This window comes from Nicotiana sylvestris, chromosome 10, assembly GCF_000393655.2.
Source record: "Nicotiana sylvestris chromosome 10, ASM39365v2, whole genome shotgun sequence".
Lineage (NCBI taxonomy): Eukaryota > Viridiplantae > Streptophyta > Magnoliopsida > Solanales > Solanaceae > Nicotiana > Nicotiana sylvestris.
Genome location: NC_091066.1, coordinates 12334322 through 12346273, shown reverse-complemented (window position 1 = coordinate 12346273; position 11952 = coordinate 12334322). Strand labels below are relative to the sequence as shown.

Genomic DNA, 11952 nt, shown 5'->3' with positions numbered 1-11952 from the left:
TCGTCACTACTCAACTGAGGTTAGGCTTGACACTTACTAGGTACCGCTGTGGTGTACTCATGCATTTTCCTGCACATGTTTTTCATGTTCAGATCTAGGTTCTTCGGCTTAGCCATACTATCAGTGAGGCGAGGCGATATTCAGAGACTTAGAGGTATATCTGTTGCATCCGAAGACCGAAGAGTCCCTCTCTATTCTCTCTTTTAGCTATAGCCCTTCTGTATTTTCCTTTGATTAGACATTCTGGAGTTAGAACACTATGTAGTATCCACGGCTTGTGATTTCATGAGATTTCGGGTTTTGGGAGTTGATTCAATTTGAGAGTGTATATTTGTATATGCCGAGCGACATCGTAAACATTTTTATTATGTTTATACCACAGTTTTTGCTAGTTGCATCTTTCGTTTTCCCTTTTCTGCAATTTGTTAGGCTTTCCTAGATGTAGAGACTAGGTGCTGTCACGACAGTTCACGGAGGGCGAACTTGGGTAGTGACATATCAACTCTGTATGTCCTCTTCGGACTCCCAGGTCGCCTCCTCGGCTGGTTGCCCCCTCCACTGGACCTTTACTGCATAAATCCTCTTGGATCTCAACTGGCGATTCTGCTTATCAATAATGGAAACTGGCTCCTCCTCATAACCCAAACTCTCAGCCAGCTTAATAGTACTGAAGTCTAACACATGGGACGAGTCGGCATGATACTTCCGTAACATTGATACGTGAAAAACTGGATGAACCCCCGATAAGCTGGGAGGTAAAGCAAGCTCATAAGTAACCTCCCCAACTCGCCTCAACACCTCAAATGGGCGAATAAACTTTGGGCTCCACTTTCCCTTCTTCCCGAATTTCATAATACCTTTCATCGGCGAGACTTTCAAGAGAACCTTCTCACCGACCATGAATGATACATCGTGCGCCTTCTAATCCGCATAACTCTTATGTTTGGACTGAGCTGTGCAGAGCCTTTCCAGAATCGACTTTAACTTTTCTAAGGCATCTTTCACCATATCTGTACCATACAACTTAGCCTATCGGGCTCAAACCACCCGATAGGAGAACGCCATCGCCGGTCGTATAAAGCCTCAAATAGGCCATCCCGATGCTGGACTGGTAACTGTTGTTGTAAGCAAAATCCGCCAAAGGCAAGAATTGATCCCAATGTCCTCCAAAGTCAATCACACATGCTCTAAGCATCTCCTCCAAAATCTGAATTGTCCGCTCCGACTATTCGTCTATCTGAGGATGGAATGTTGTGCTGAGCTCCACACGGGTCCCCAACTCACTCTGAACAGCTCTAAAGAAATGTGAAGTGAGCTAACGGCCTCTATATAATATGATGGAAATGAGCAGACCATGCAACCGAACTATCTCCCAAATGTAGATCTCTACGAACCTCTCTGAATATAAGTAGTCGCCACAGGATTAAAGTGTGCCGACTTTGTCAACCTGTCGACAATGACCCAAACCACATCAAACTTCCGCAATGTCCGCGGCAACCCGACTACTAAGTCTATAGTAATGCGCTCCCACTTCCACTCAGGTATAGGCATTTGCGGCAATAGTCCACCTGGCCTTTGGTGCTCATACTTAACCTGCTGACAATTCAAACACCGAGCCACATACTCAACTATGTCTTTCTTCATCCGTTGCTACCAATAATACTGTCTCAGATCACGATACATCTTCGTTGCACCTGGGTGAATGGGATACCGTGAACTGTGTGCCTTCTCTAGAATCCTCTCCCTCAAGCTATAAACATTAGGAACACATAGGCGACCTTGGAGTCGCAGAACACAATCCTCGCCAATAGAAACCTCATTGGCACTACCCTGTAGCACCGTCTCTCTAAGAACTACCAAATGCGGATCATCGATTTGCCGAGCCTTGATCTTCACCAAAGTGAAGACTGAGCAACAACACCCACAAGGACTCAGCTGGGCTCTGAGATGTCCAACCTCACAAGTTTGTTAGCCAAGGACTGAAAGTCCAAGGCTAGTGGCCTCTCCTCCGCTTAAAATGAATGCCAAGCTACCCATACTCTCTGCTTTCCTACTAAAGGCATCCGTGACCACATTAGCCTTGCCCGGATAATAAAAGATGGTGATATCATAATATTTTAGTAACTCAAGCCGTCTACGCTGCCTCAAATTAAGATCCTTCTGCTTGAACAAATGTTGCAAGTTGCGATGATCAGTGTAAACCTCACAGGAGACCCCATATAGATAGTGCCTCCATATCTTAAGAGCATGAACAATTGTTTCTAACTCCATGTCGTGCATAGGGTAGTTTTTCTTATGAATCTTCAATTGACGTAAAGCATACGCAATAACCCGTCCATCCCGCATCAACACACATCCAAGCCGACACATGAAGCGTCGCAATATTCCTTATACATCCCCGAACCGGAAGGTAACACAAGAACTGATGTTGTAGTCAAAGTAGTCTTAAGCTTCTGAAAGCTTCTCTCACAATCATCGGACCAACAGAAAGGAGCACCCTTCTGGGTCAATCTAGTTAGAGGTGGTACAATAGATGAAAAGCCCTGCACGAATCGATGGTAATAACCTGCTATTCCAGAAAACTCCTGATCTCGGTCACTGAAGTAGGACATGGCCAACTTTGAACTGCCTCAATCTTCTTGGGATCCACCTTAATACCCTATCCTAAGATCATATTCCCCAAGAATGCCACCGACTCTAGCCAAAACTCATACTTGGAGAACTTAGCATATAGCTTCTGCTCTCGCAAGGTCTGAAGCACTACTCTCAAATATTGCCCGTGCTCTCCCATGCTACGTAAGTATATCAAGATGTCATCAATGAAGAAGATAACAAAGAATCAATATAAGGTCTGAACACCTTCATCAAGTCCATAAACACCGTTGGGGCATTAGTCAAGCCAAAGGACATCACCAAAAACTCATAATGACCATATCTAGTATGGAAAGAAGTCTTCGGAGCATTTGAGTCCCTCTGATGGTACCCTAATCTCAACTCGATCTTAGAGAACACCCTAGCACCATGGAACTGGTCAAACAAATCATCAATGCGCGGTAACGGGTACTTGTTCTTGATGGTAGCCTTGTTCAACTGGCAGTAATCAATGAACATATGCATGGTCCCATCCTTCTTCTTTATGAATAACACTGGTGCACCCAAGGTGACACACTTGGTCTAACAAACCCCTTTGCTAACAACTCCTCAAGCTGCTCCTTCAACTCTTTCGGAGACATACGATACGGTAGAATAGATATAGGATGGGTACCTAGAGCAAAATCAATGCAGAAATCAATGTAACGATTTGGTAGCATGCTAGGAAGGTTAGAAGGAAATACATTGGCAAACTCCCGGACTATTGGTACTGAATCAATCGTCGGAGACTTTACAGTGGTGTCCCGAACATAGGCTAGATAAGCTAAATAACCCTTCTCGACCATATGTCGAGTCTTCATAAAAGAGGTCACCCGACTATATGTACTAACTGAGGAACCCTTCCACTCTAACCTTGGCAACTCTGGCATTGCTAAGATAACAGTCTTGGCATGGCATTCCAAGATGGCGTGGTATAGGGATAACAAATCCATGCCCACGATTTCCTCAAAGTTAGTTATATCAAGTAATAGAAGATCTGCTCTAGCCGCAAAACCACAGAATTTGACCACAAAGGACTGGTAGATCTGATGCACACCCACAAAATCGCCTACAACTGTGGACAAATGAATAGGAGTACCTAAGGACTCACGAGGAATATCTAGGAAATGAGCAAACAGAGATGACACATATGAATAGGTAGACCCTAGATCAAGTAGATCTGAAGCATCTCTAATGCAGACGGAAATAATACATGTGATAACAGCATCTGAGGCCAATGCATCTGGTCTAGCCAAAAAGGCATAGAATCTGGCTGGAGCACCGGCTGGCTGGCCTCCACCTGACTGAGAAGTAGTTGGCTGACCTCTCCCTGTCTAGACTCCACCTCCAGGATGGCCCCTACCAGTCTGTCCCCTACCTCTAAGAGGCTGGGTAACCGGTGATGTAATCATGGACTACTGACTCTGCTGTACTGCCTTTCCCCGAAGCCTAGGGCAGTAACTCCTCATATGATCAGGGTCTCCGCACTCAAAACAACCACACGGTGCGGTGACCTACTGCCTTAATGTCTGACCGTGATGTCCTGTAGACCCACTTGAGGAAGCCTGAATAGGCAGTGGATGGTACGAACTCTCCGGCATAGCACTGAAATAGGAACCAAAAGAACCATAGGACTTGAATACCCACTATCAGAACCCTGAATAGCTAGCAAGTGGTAAAAACTCTTTAGTATGGCACTGAAATAGTGGTGTACTGGAGCACCTCGAGAAGGTGGTGGTGCTGAATATGCGGGCCTGCTAGGCTGACATCTCCTAAACTGACCTCTGCCCCTAGCCAGGGCACGTCTGAACTCTCAAGAGTATCTAGCCCTCTTGTCCTGTTGCATCTGCTCCCTACATCTCAGACGGTAGCCCTCAATCTTCCGAGCAATCTCCACCACTAACTGATAAGGAGTCCCCATTCCACCTCTCGGGCCATGTTGGCCCTAATGCTAGAATGCAACCCTGTAATGAACCTCCGCACCCTCTCTGTGTCAGTAGAAAGTATCATCAGTGCATGGCGGGATAACTCAGAAGACCTAGCCTCATAATCGGTCACTAAAATCTGACCCTACTCAAGCTGCTCAATCTGAAACCACAACTCTTCCCTCTTAGAGGGTGGAATATACCTATCCCGGAATAACTATACTGACCCCAAGTGATGGGGGGAGAACCTGTTGGCCTGCCAAGAACATAAGACTGCCACCATCTACGGGCCCTGCCCTCCAGCTAGAAAGTAGTGAAGTCAACCCCATGAGACTTCAATATCATCATATTGTGTAGTCTGTCCCTCCACCTATCAATGAAATCCTGGACATCCTCATGACGCTCACCCCCAAAGATAGGAGGGTGTAACCTAGTCCACCTGTCCGATAACTTCTACGGATCGCCATCCGCAGCTGGTCTGGGCTCGAGTACCACTGAAGTAATTGGCTGAGCCCCATCCGTAAGTACTATACCGGAGTCTGATACAGTGCAGTTACATGCCCAAAAGCCTGAGCAGTAGGGGTCTAAGCTCCTCCTCCCACCTGGAATATAAATGGATCCATTGGAAATAAACCAGCCTAAGTCATAATGTCCATGAACTACAACATACGACCCATGACCTCCTGGAAACCCAGTGATATCATGAAGTCTACCGGGGTAGGCTCACCTGCGGGCACTCGCCGTACTCCACAATGATAGGATCCCTCGTAGGATCCGCCGGTAGTGCTACTAGAATAGCTCTGGGACGCCCTCATCTCCTACATTGGGCTGGTGCCCTCCCCCGGCCTCTACCTCGACCAATAGCAATAGGGGGAGCAGCTCCTCCTGGGTTTGGAACATTTGCCTTGCACGTCATCACCATCTGTGAGAGAATAGAAGAAGGAAATTTAGTATACCAACCACTGCAGATAGGAAATAAATAAAGAGTAGTTTTCTAACAACCTATAGCCTCTCGAAGATAAATATAGACGTCTCTGTACCAATCCGCAAACTCTATTAGTTTTGCCCATGACTTTTGAGATAGCGCTTTGATACCATGTTGTCACGACCCAAATTCCATTATAGGTCGTGATGGCGCGCAACACCGTTATCCGGCAAGACAATCCTAATTAACTAGTGGATTCTCAATTTTTTTTATTTAAACATTTTCAATATTCACTTAAATTATATTTTTAGCTGATCGAAAATCACAAATTTCATAACAATAGAAATGCAACCCAAAATGATAGTCTACAGTGTGCGCCAGGAACTAGTGTCACAAGTACTAGGGCAACTAATAGAATATACAAAATACCATTATCATAGTGCCTGAAACAAAGTAGATAGTACATAATCAGCTACAAAATGAGAGAACTTCGGTATGTTGCAGAATGGCTCAGAAGGGACAGCTCAACATGGTATCTCGATCAGGAATCAGGAACGCGCGTTGGAGGGGTAACTAGATGCACCCGCCTCAGATCCTGTACAGTTAAGTACATAAGCATAGTATGAGTACATAAACAACATGTACCCAGAAAGTATCCAGTCTAACCTCGAAGAAGTAGTGACGAGAGGTCGACTTGACACTTACTAAGGTCAATATCAATAATAATATATAAGGTTTACACTAAGCATGATTAGTATGAAGATAATGACCAATCTCAGAATTTAGAAGGAAACGATATATCAAATTCAGTCATGTCATATAATAATTTGCACTTCAAGCATTTAATAAAGTAATTCATGGAGTCATTTCCACATAAATATCATGCGCACATTATGCCAAGGTAGTACGGCCCGGTCCAACATAATAATAATCGTGCACTGCCAGAGGGTCGAATGACACGAACCATAAATGCATCTATTTCTACCGAGGCGATTGGCCCGATCCACAAATATCAATTATTATCTTGAAGGCACATAAAGGCACATTTACAGTCAAATAAATTCATACAAACTCTCAAGTAAGTGCATACTAGCGTGGCTCAGTAGAGTAATGTAGATACATATATAATGCATGTTGGACTCATGGACTCGTTTTCTAAACCTTTCAAGTGACGTATGGTCGTTACACCTTCTATTAACGTTATGGGCATCATACCATCAGTGTGAACCTCAATTGAATTCAAGAATCATACGTGCATGCTTATAATAACATTAAAAGGAAGGAACAACATGGACAACCTTAGTTGCTAGGAGTAGATTCGTTATGAAATAGCGTATCGTTTACGTTCACTTCACATTAGATCATGCCAAAAGCAAGAAGGGAGTCCCTTAACATACCTTAACCCCATTGAATCCTTAATACCTTTCGAGCAACTCTTCAAACAAATCAACAATATATCATAGCATAAGAAGATTCAAAATCAATGTTGAGCAAAGGCTAAGTCTGTAACTTAAGCTAGTAGCTCGTTTACGTAAATTTGGGCAGCATCTCGCATGTAACAAGGGCCTCCTCCAATATCATATACTAACAACAACAACCAAAGATATCTAGCAACATATAAATATCAATAACAAGACACCATATAATGCCAACAGGTCACAACTACTTCACGACGAGCAACAATCTCCGATGCGAATCCGTATAACCCATATCACCCCTTATAGAATTCTTACATTAACTTAACATTATCATTAAAATTATAATGTAGTTATTCATAAATGATTCCATCCTTATACCGTATATTTATAACAAAGGAAACTCCATATATCTTAAATTAGCAACTTTATTCACTAGTTCATGTCTAGCCCATCCATTTAACTTAATCAACATCAAGATAATCTTAAGCACATGAAAGAACATAATAAAAATACCTACTACAGTAACATCAAGTAAAAATCCAAGTTATATTTAGCATACAACAGCCCTCAATGGCAATGCAGCACCATAGAAGTGACTTAAGTTAATCCAAGTAGTCTCTAATAGTTTACCATCCTAACAACTTAACCAACATACAAGAAAGCTTAAGAACAATTAGTATTCTATTATACTCATCTTAGATAGTAGCAAAAACTTGAAATTTTTGCCAAACACAACCCACAACTATCCTCAATGGCAACACAACCTCAAAGAGGTGTTGTTCTTCACTAGAACTAACTTTTGATGTTGAAATATGGTGTAATCCATTTACAAGACATGAAATAAACTAGGGTTGATATGAAAACCTTGGGAGATTATTTTAAAAAACTTAAACCACTTAAACCAGCCTACCACACGAGCTGGAACCACTCAAAAATTAGCAACAACAAGAAGAACAAGAAACTTACAAGCGCGACGGGATTCCCAAAACTTGATTGCGTTGTTTGCACTTTGTTTGGGTTTTGGATCTGAGATAACCTTGAGAGAGTGTTTTTAGGTGTCTAGGGTCTGAAGATACTGGAAAAGAATGAGTTAAAATGGGGTTGAGGCGTCATATATATCAATATATCTCAACCGCCATTGTGGGTCACATAGAGAGCTGCTTGGTACAGTCTCGCGAAAACACGAATATCTCCCTACTCCAATGTTGTATCGATGAATGACTTAATATGTTGGAAACTAGACTCACATATCTTCAATTTGGTAGGTAGATAACCCCATGATTCGAAGTAAATTGGGATAAAATCGCATCAACATTTGACCTAATTTTTAGCACATTTATGAATAAAACTTATGATGACCTTTGCAAACTTTTATTCCACAACTTGCTTGACTTAAAAACATAACACAAGATTATCATACAACTAAAATAACTCATAACATAACCTCCTTTGTTAAACACCCTAGTCACCATCATGACCCAACGCCTAACATTGTACCTGCTAGGCAAGCCAACGTTACTAATTATTTTACCTTTTTTCCTTTATCTTTTAACAATTTACAAGTTAAAATAAGAATAAAAGCGGAATAAATGTGAAATAACAAAATCTAACAGATTGTATTAATACAAATACAAATCTGAAATAAAACTCCACCCAGAACTGGTGTCACAATTTCATGGATGGTCTACGAATACTACAAACAAATGTCTAAACAAGGAAATGTACATCTATTCGAAAGTAGATAAACATAAAAGAAATATGATAGAAGTGGATGCCAAGGCCTGTGAACGCCTGCAGGACTACCTAGGGTCTCAATTGGACTGCAGGAAGCAACCTCAAACTACGGTCTGTAGGGTCCAGTACAGGGATCTGCACAAAAAGTGCATAGTGTAGTATCAGTACAACTGACTCGATGTACTGGTAAGTGCCGAGCCTAACCTCGGCGAAGTAGTTATGAGGCTAGGACACAACAAAAATAATAAACCTATGCAGTTAATCAGTATACTAACAGGGTAACAAGTAATAAAAACTAAGCAGAAATAAACGGGAAGGGCAACATGCTATGGGGGTTTCAGCATAAAGAAATTACAGCAATAAAGGAATTTGAGCAGTTAAAACACTTGAACAAATAGCAGCAAATGAAAACAACAAACAGAAAATGCGCACGGCATCACCCTTTGTGCTTTTACTCTCGATCCTCACCATGCAATCGATAATAAAAAAGTGCACAGCATCACCCTTCGTGCTTTATCACTCATCCTCGCCATATGAATAATATAAATGTGCATAGCATCATCCTTCGTGCTATATCTCTCTTCATCACCATTTGCATCAGTATAAATGTAAATGTGCACGGCATCACCCTTCGTACTTTATCACTCTTCCTCACCATATGCATAAGTATGAATGTTCACGGCATCACCGTTCGTGCTTCATCACTCTTTCCTCACCCAAGCAGTAGAAATAATAACATCTCGTCAAGGGAAATAACACTAGAAACTAATACATCCCGATAAGGGAAACAGTTATAACCAATCTCGTTCCAACAATTAACTTCACAACATAAATCTCAACGTGAGCCAATACTCACCAGTGGTCAATTACCAAGAAAATACCATCAGTCTTGTTCAACATGGGTAATCATCAGTTTAGGCATGAATAATACATAATGGGAATCACAACGATCATAGTATAAGACTCACGGACATGCTCGACACCAACGTATAGATACTCGTCCCTACACCTATACGTCGTACACAACACTAACACATAGCAAATAAGACACCACACCTATTCCCTCAAGCTAAGGTTAGACCAAACATTTACCTCGAATTCCACGGTAAAACTCAAGCCTCAAATACCGCTTTCCCCTTAGATTTCGTCTCCAATTCGCTTGTATCTAGCCATAATTAACTTAACAACATCAATAAATTCTAAAAAATTAAACTCCAATGCTTAATTATAGGTTTTCTATCATTTTCCATAGAAAGTCAAAAATCGACCTCGGGCCCGCTTGGTCAAAACTCGAGGTTCAGACCAAAACCCGATTACCCATTCACCCACGAGCTCGAATATGAAATTAGTTTCGGAATCCGACCACAAATCGTGTTCTAAATCCCCATATTTGTAAAATCCCGAATTCTCCTAAAATCCCTAATTTCTACCCTTCAAGAACAAGATTTTGGCCTAGAATTCTAATGGGTGTTGGTGGAAAATGAGATAAATGTGTTTAAGAACACGAACCTATGATTTGGTGTTGAAACTTCTCTTCAAAAATCACCCAAGGTCGGATTCTATTGAAGGAGATATGAAATTTTGACGAAATCCCGACCTAGGTTCTGTTTTAAAATCACTAGACAGACCTTGTTCACATTCGCGAAGGGTTTGTCGCGTTTGCGATGCAAAATAGCCTAAGGCCTTTGCATTCGCGAGATAACCATCGCGTTCGCAAAGGCATTCTCCCCCCAGCCTCTACGTTCGTGATCCAAGGATCGCGGTCGCGATGAGTATTTCACCCCTCCCCTAGGTCCCTGCCAAAATGGCCTTTGCATTCGCGAAGGGTAACGCCCCCAAAGCTCCGCATCCGCGACCTGTTCCTCGCGTTCGCGTAGAAGGAATTATCCTTTAGACAATTTTACTCTTCGCGTTGGCGAAAGTTCCTTCGCAAATGGGAAGGAAACATTAGAGAATCTTCAACAACAAAAACAGCAGAAATCTCTAAGTCCGAAACATCCTGAAACCTATCCGAAACTTACCCGAGCCTTCAGGGCTCCAAACCAAACAAGCACACAAACCTTAAAATATCATACGGACTTACTCATGCGATCAAATCGCCCAAATAACATCTTAAACAACGAATTTAGCATCAAAATCAATGAAATTCTCAAGAACTCTTAAAGTTACTATTTTCACAACCGAGGGTCCGAATCACGTCATATAACTTCCGTTTCTTACCAAATTTTACAAACATAACTTATATACCATATTAAACCTGTTCTGGGCTCCGGAACCAAAATATGATCCCAATACCATCAAATTCAAGCATTATTCAATTTCTAAATTCCTTATATTTTCAGTTAAACAATTTTCTTTAAAAATTCATTTCTCGGGCTAGGAACCTCGGAATTTGATTCCAGGCATACGCCCAGGTGCCACATTGTTCTACAGACCCTTCGGGACCGTCAAATCACGGGTCCGTTTAGCCAAAATGTTGACCTAAGTCAACTTAAATTTAATTCTAAAGGTAAAATTAGCATTACTTCAACGCCAAGTACCGAGTGACGCTTGGCCTGATCTATCCATCTTTCTGGAGGATAGTCTACATGCTCCACTACTCCAACAAAGTCGAGGGTATGACCTTTACCCTTGACCATTTGATTAGAATGTATATCCCTCGATTTTATCAAGGTTTGATTAAGTTTCACCATCGGTCCAAGAAGTCATTTTTCTCAAGCATTGATGAGGACAAGGATCGAGGGTGGATGAACAGGTTTGTCTGTGAGGACCTTGGACATCATCCCTGCCAAAAGGATGCCCTTCTCGGAGGAGCGGAACACGCAACGTAAGTACCTCTCCTTCGAACATGCTTTATGGTCTTCTTACTTTTCTTCTGAAAAATGATCTCCTCTTTATTTTTGCAGCTGCCGTTTGGTATCCTGAATCGGTTCAGGATATGCAGGGATGGATTAGGAAATTGGATGCTTCGTTCCCATATCTCGGGCGATCTTGGCCCGACTTGGATAAAACGCGGTGGGTGGCCATGAATCTTGGTAAAAATCCTTCTTGCCACATATATCATATTTTTATGCTTCTCCCTCGTATCCTCCATGCTGATAAATTGTAGCCACTATGTTTGCGCAGGCCTTGGAGACAGAGTGCAGATGAGACCACCTCTCGACGGTGAGGTGGATACTTCGAAGCCTAATAAGGGCTAGAAGAGGAAGAAAAAGGCGGCTGCTGATTCTCTTACGGCAAAGAAACCTAAATCACGCAGGCCTCGAGCTGCCGCAAGACCTCAGCTTCGGCTTCCGGATCAAGTCCCAGTACTAAGGAT

General features: G+C 42.3%; 1 protein-coding gene across 1 annotated transcript; it reads right to left on the bottom strand.

Moving 5' to 3' along the window:
• Positions 1–498: 498 nt before the first annotated feature.
• On the bottom strand, positions 499–900 carry LOC138879010 (uncharacterized). Its single transcript, XM_070158582.1, has one exon. The coding sequence runs from the start codon at positions 898–900 to the stop codon at positions 499–501; it is 402 nt and encodes a 133-aa protein (XP_070014683.1).
• Between the last annotated feature and the right edge of the window lie 11052 nt (positions 901–11952).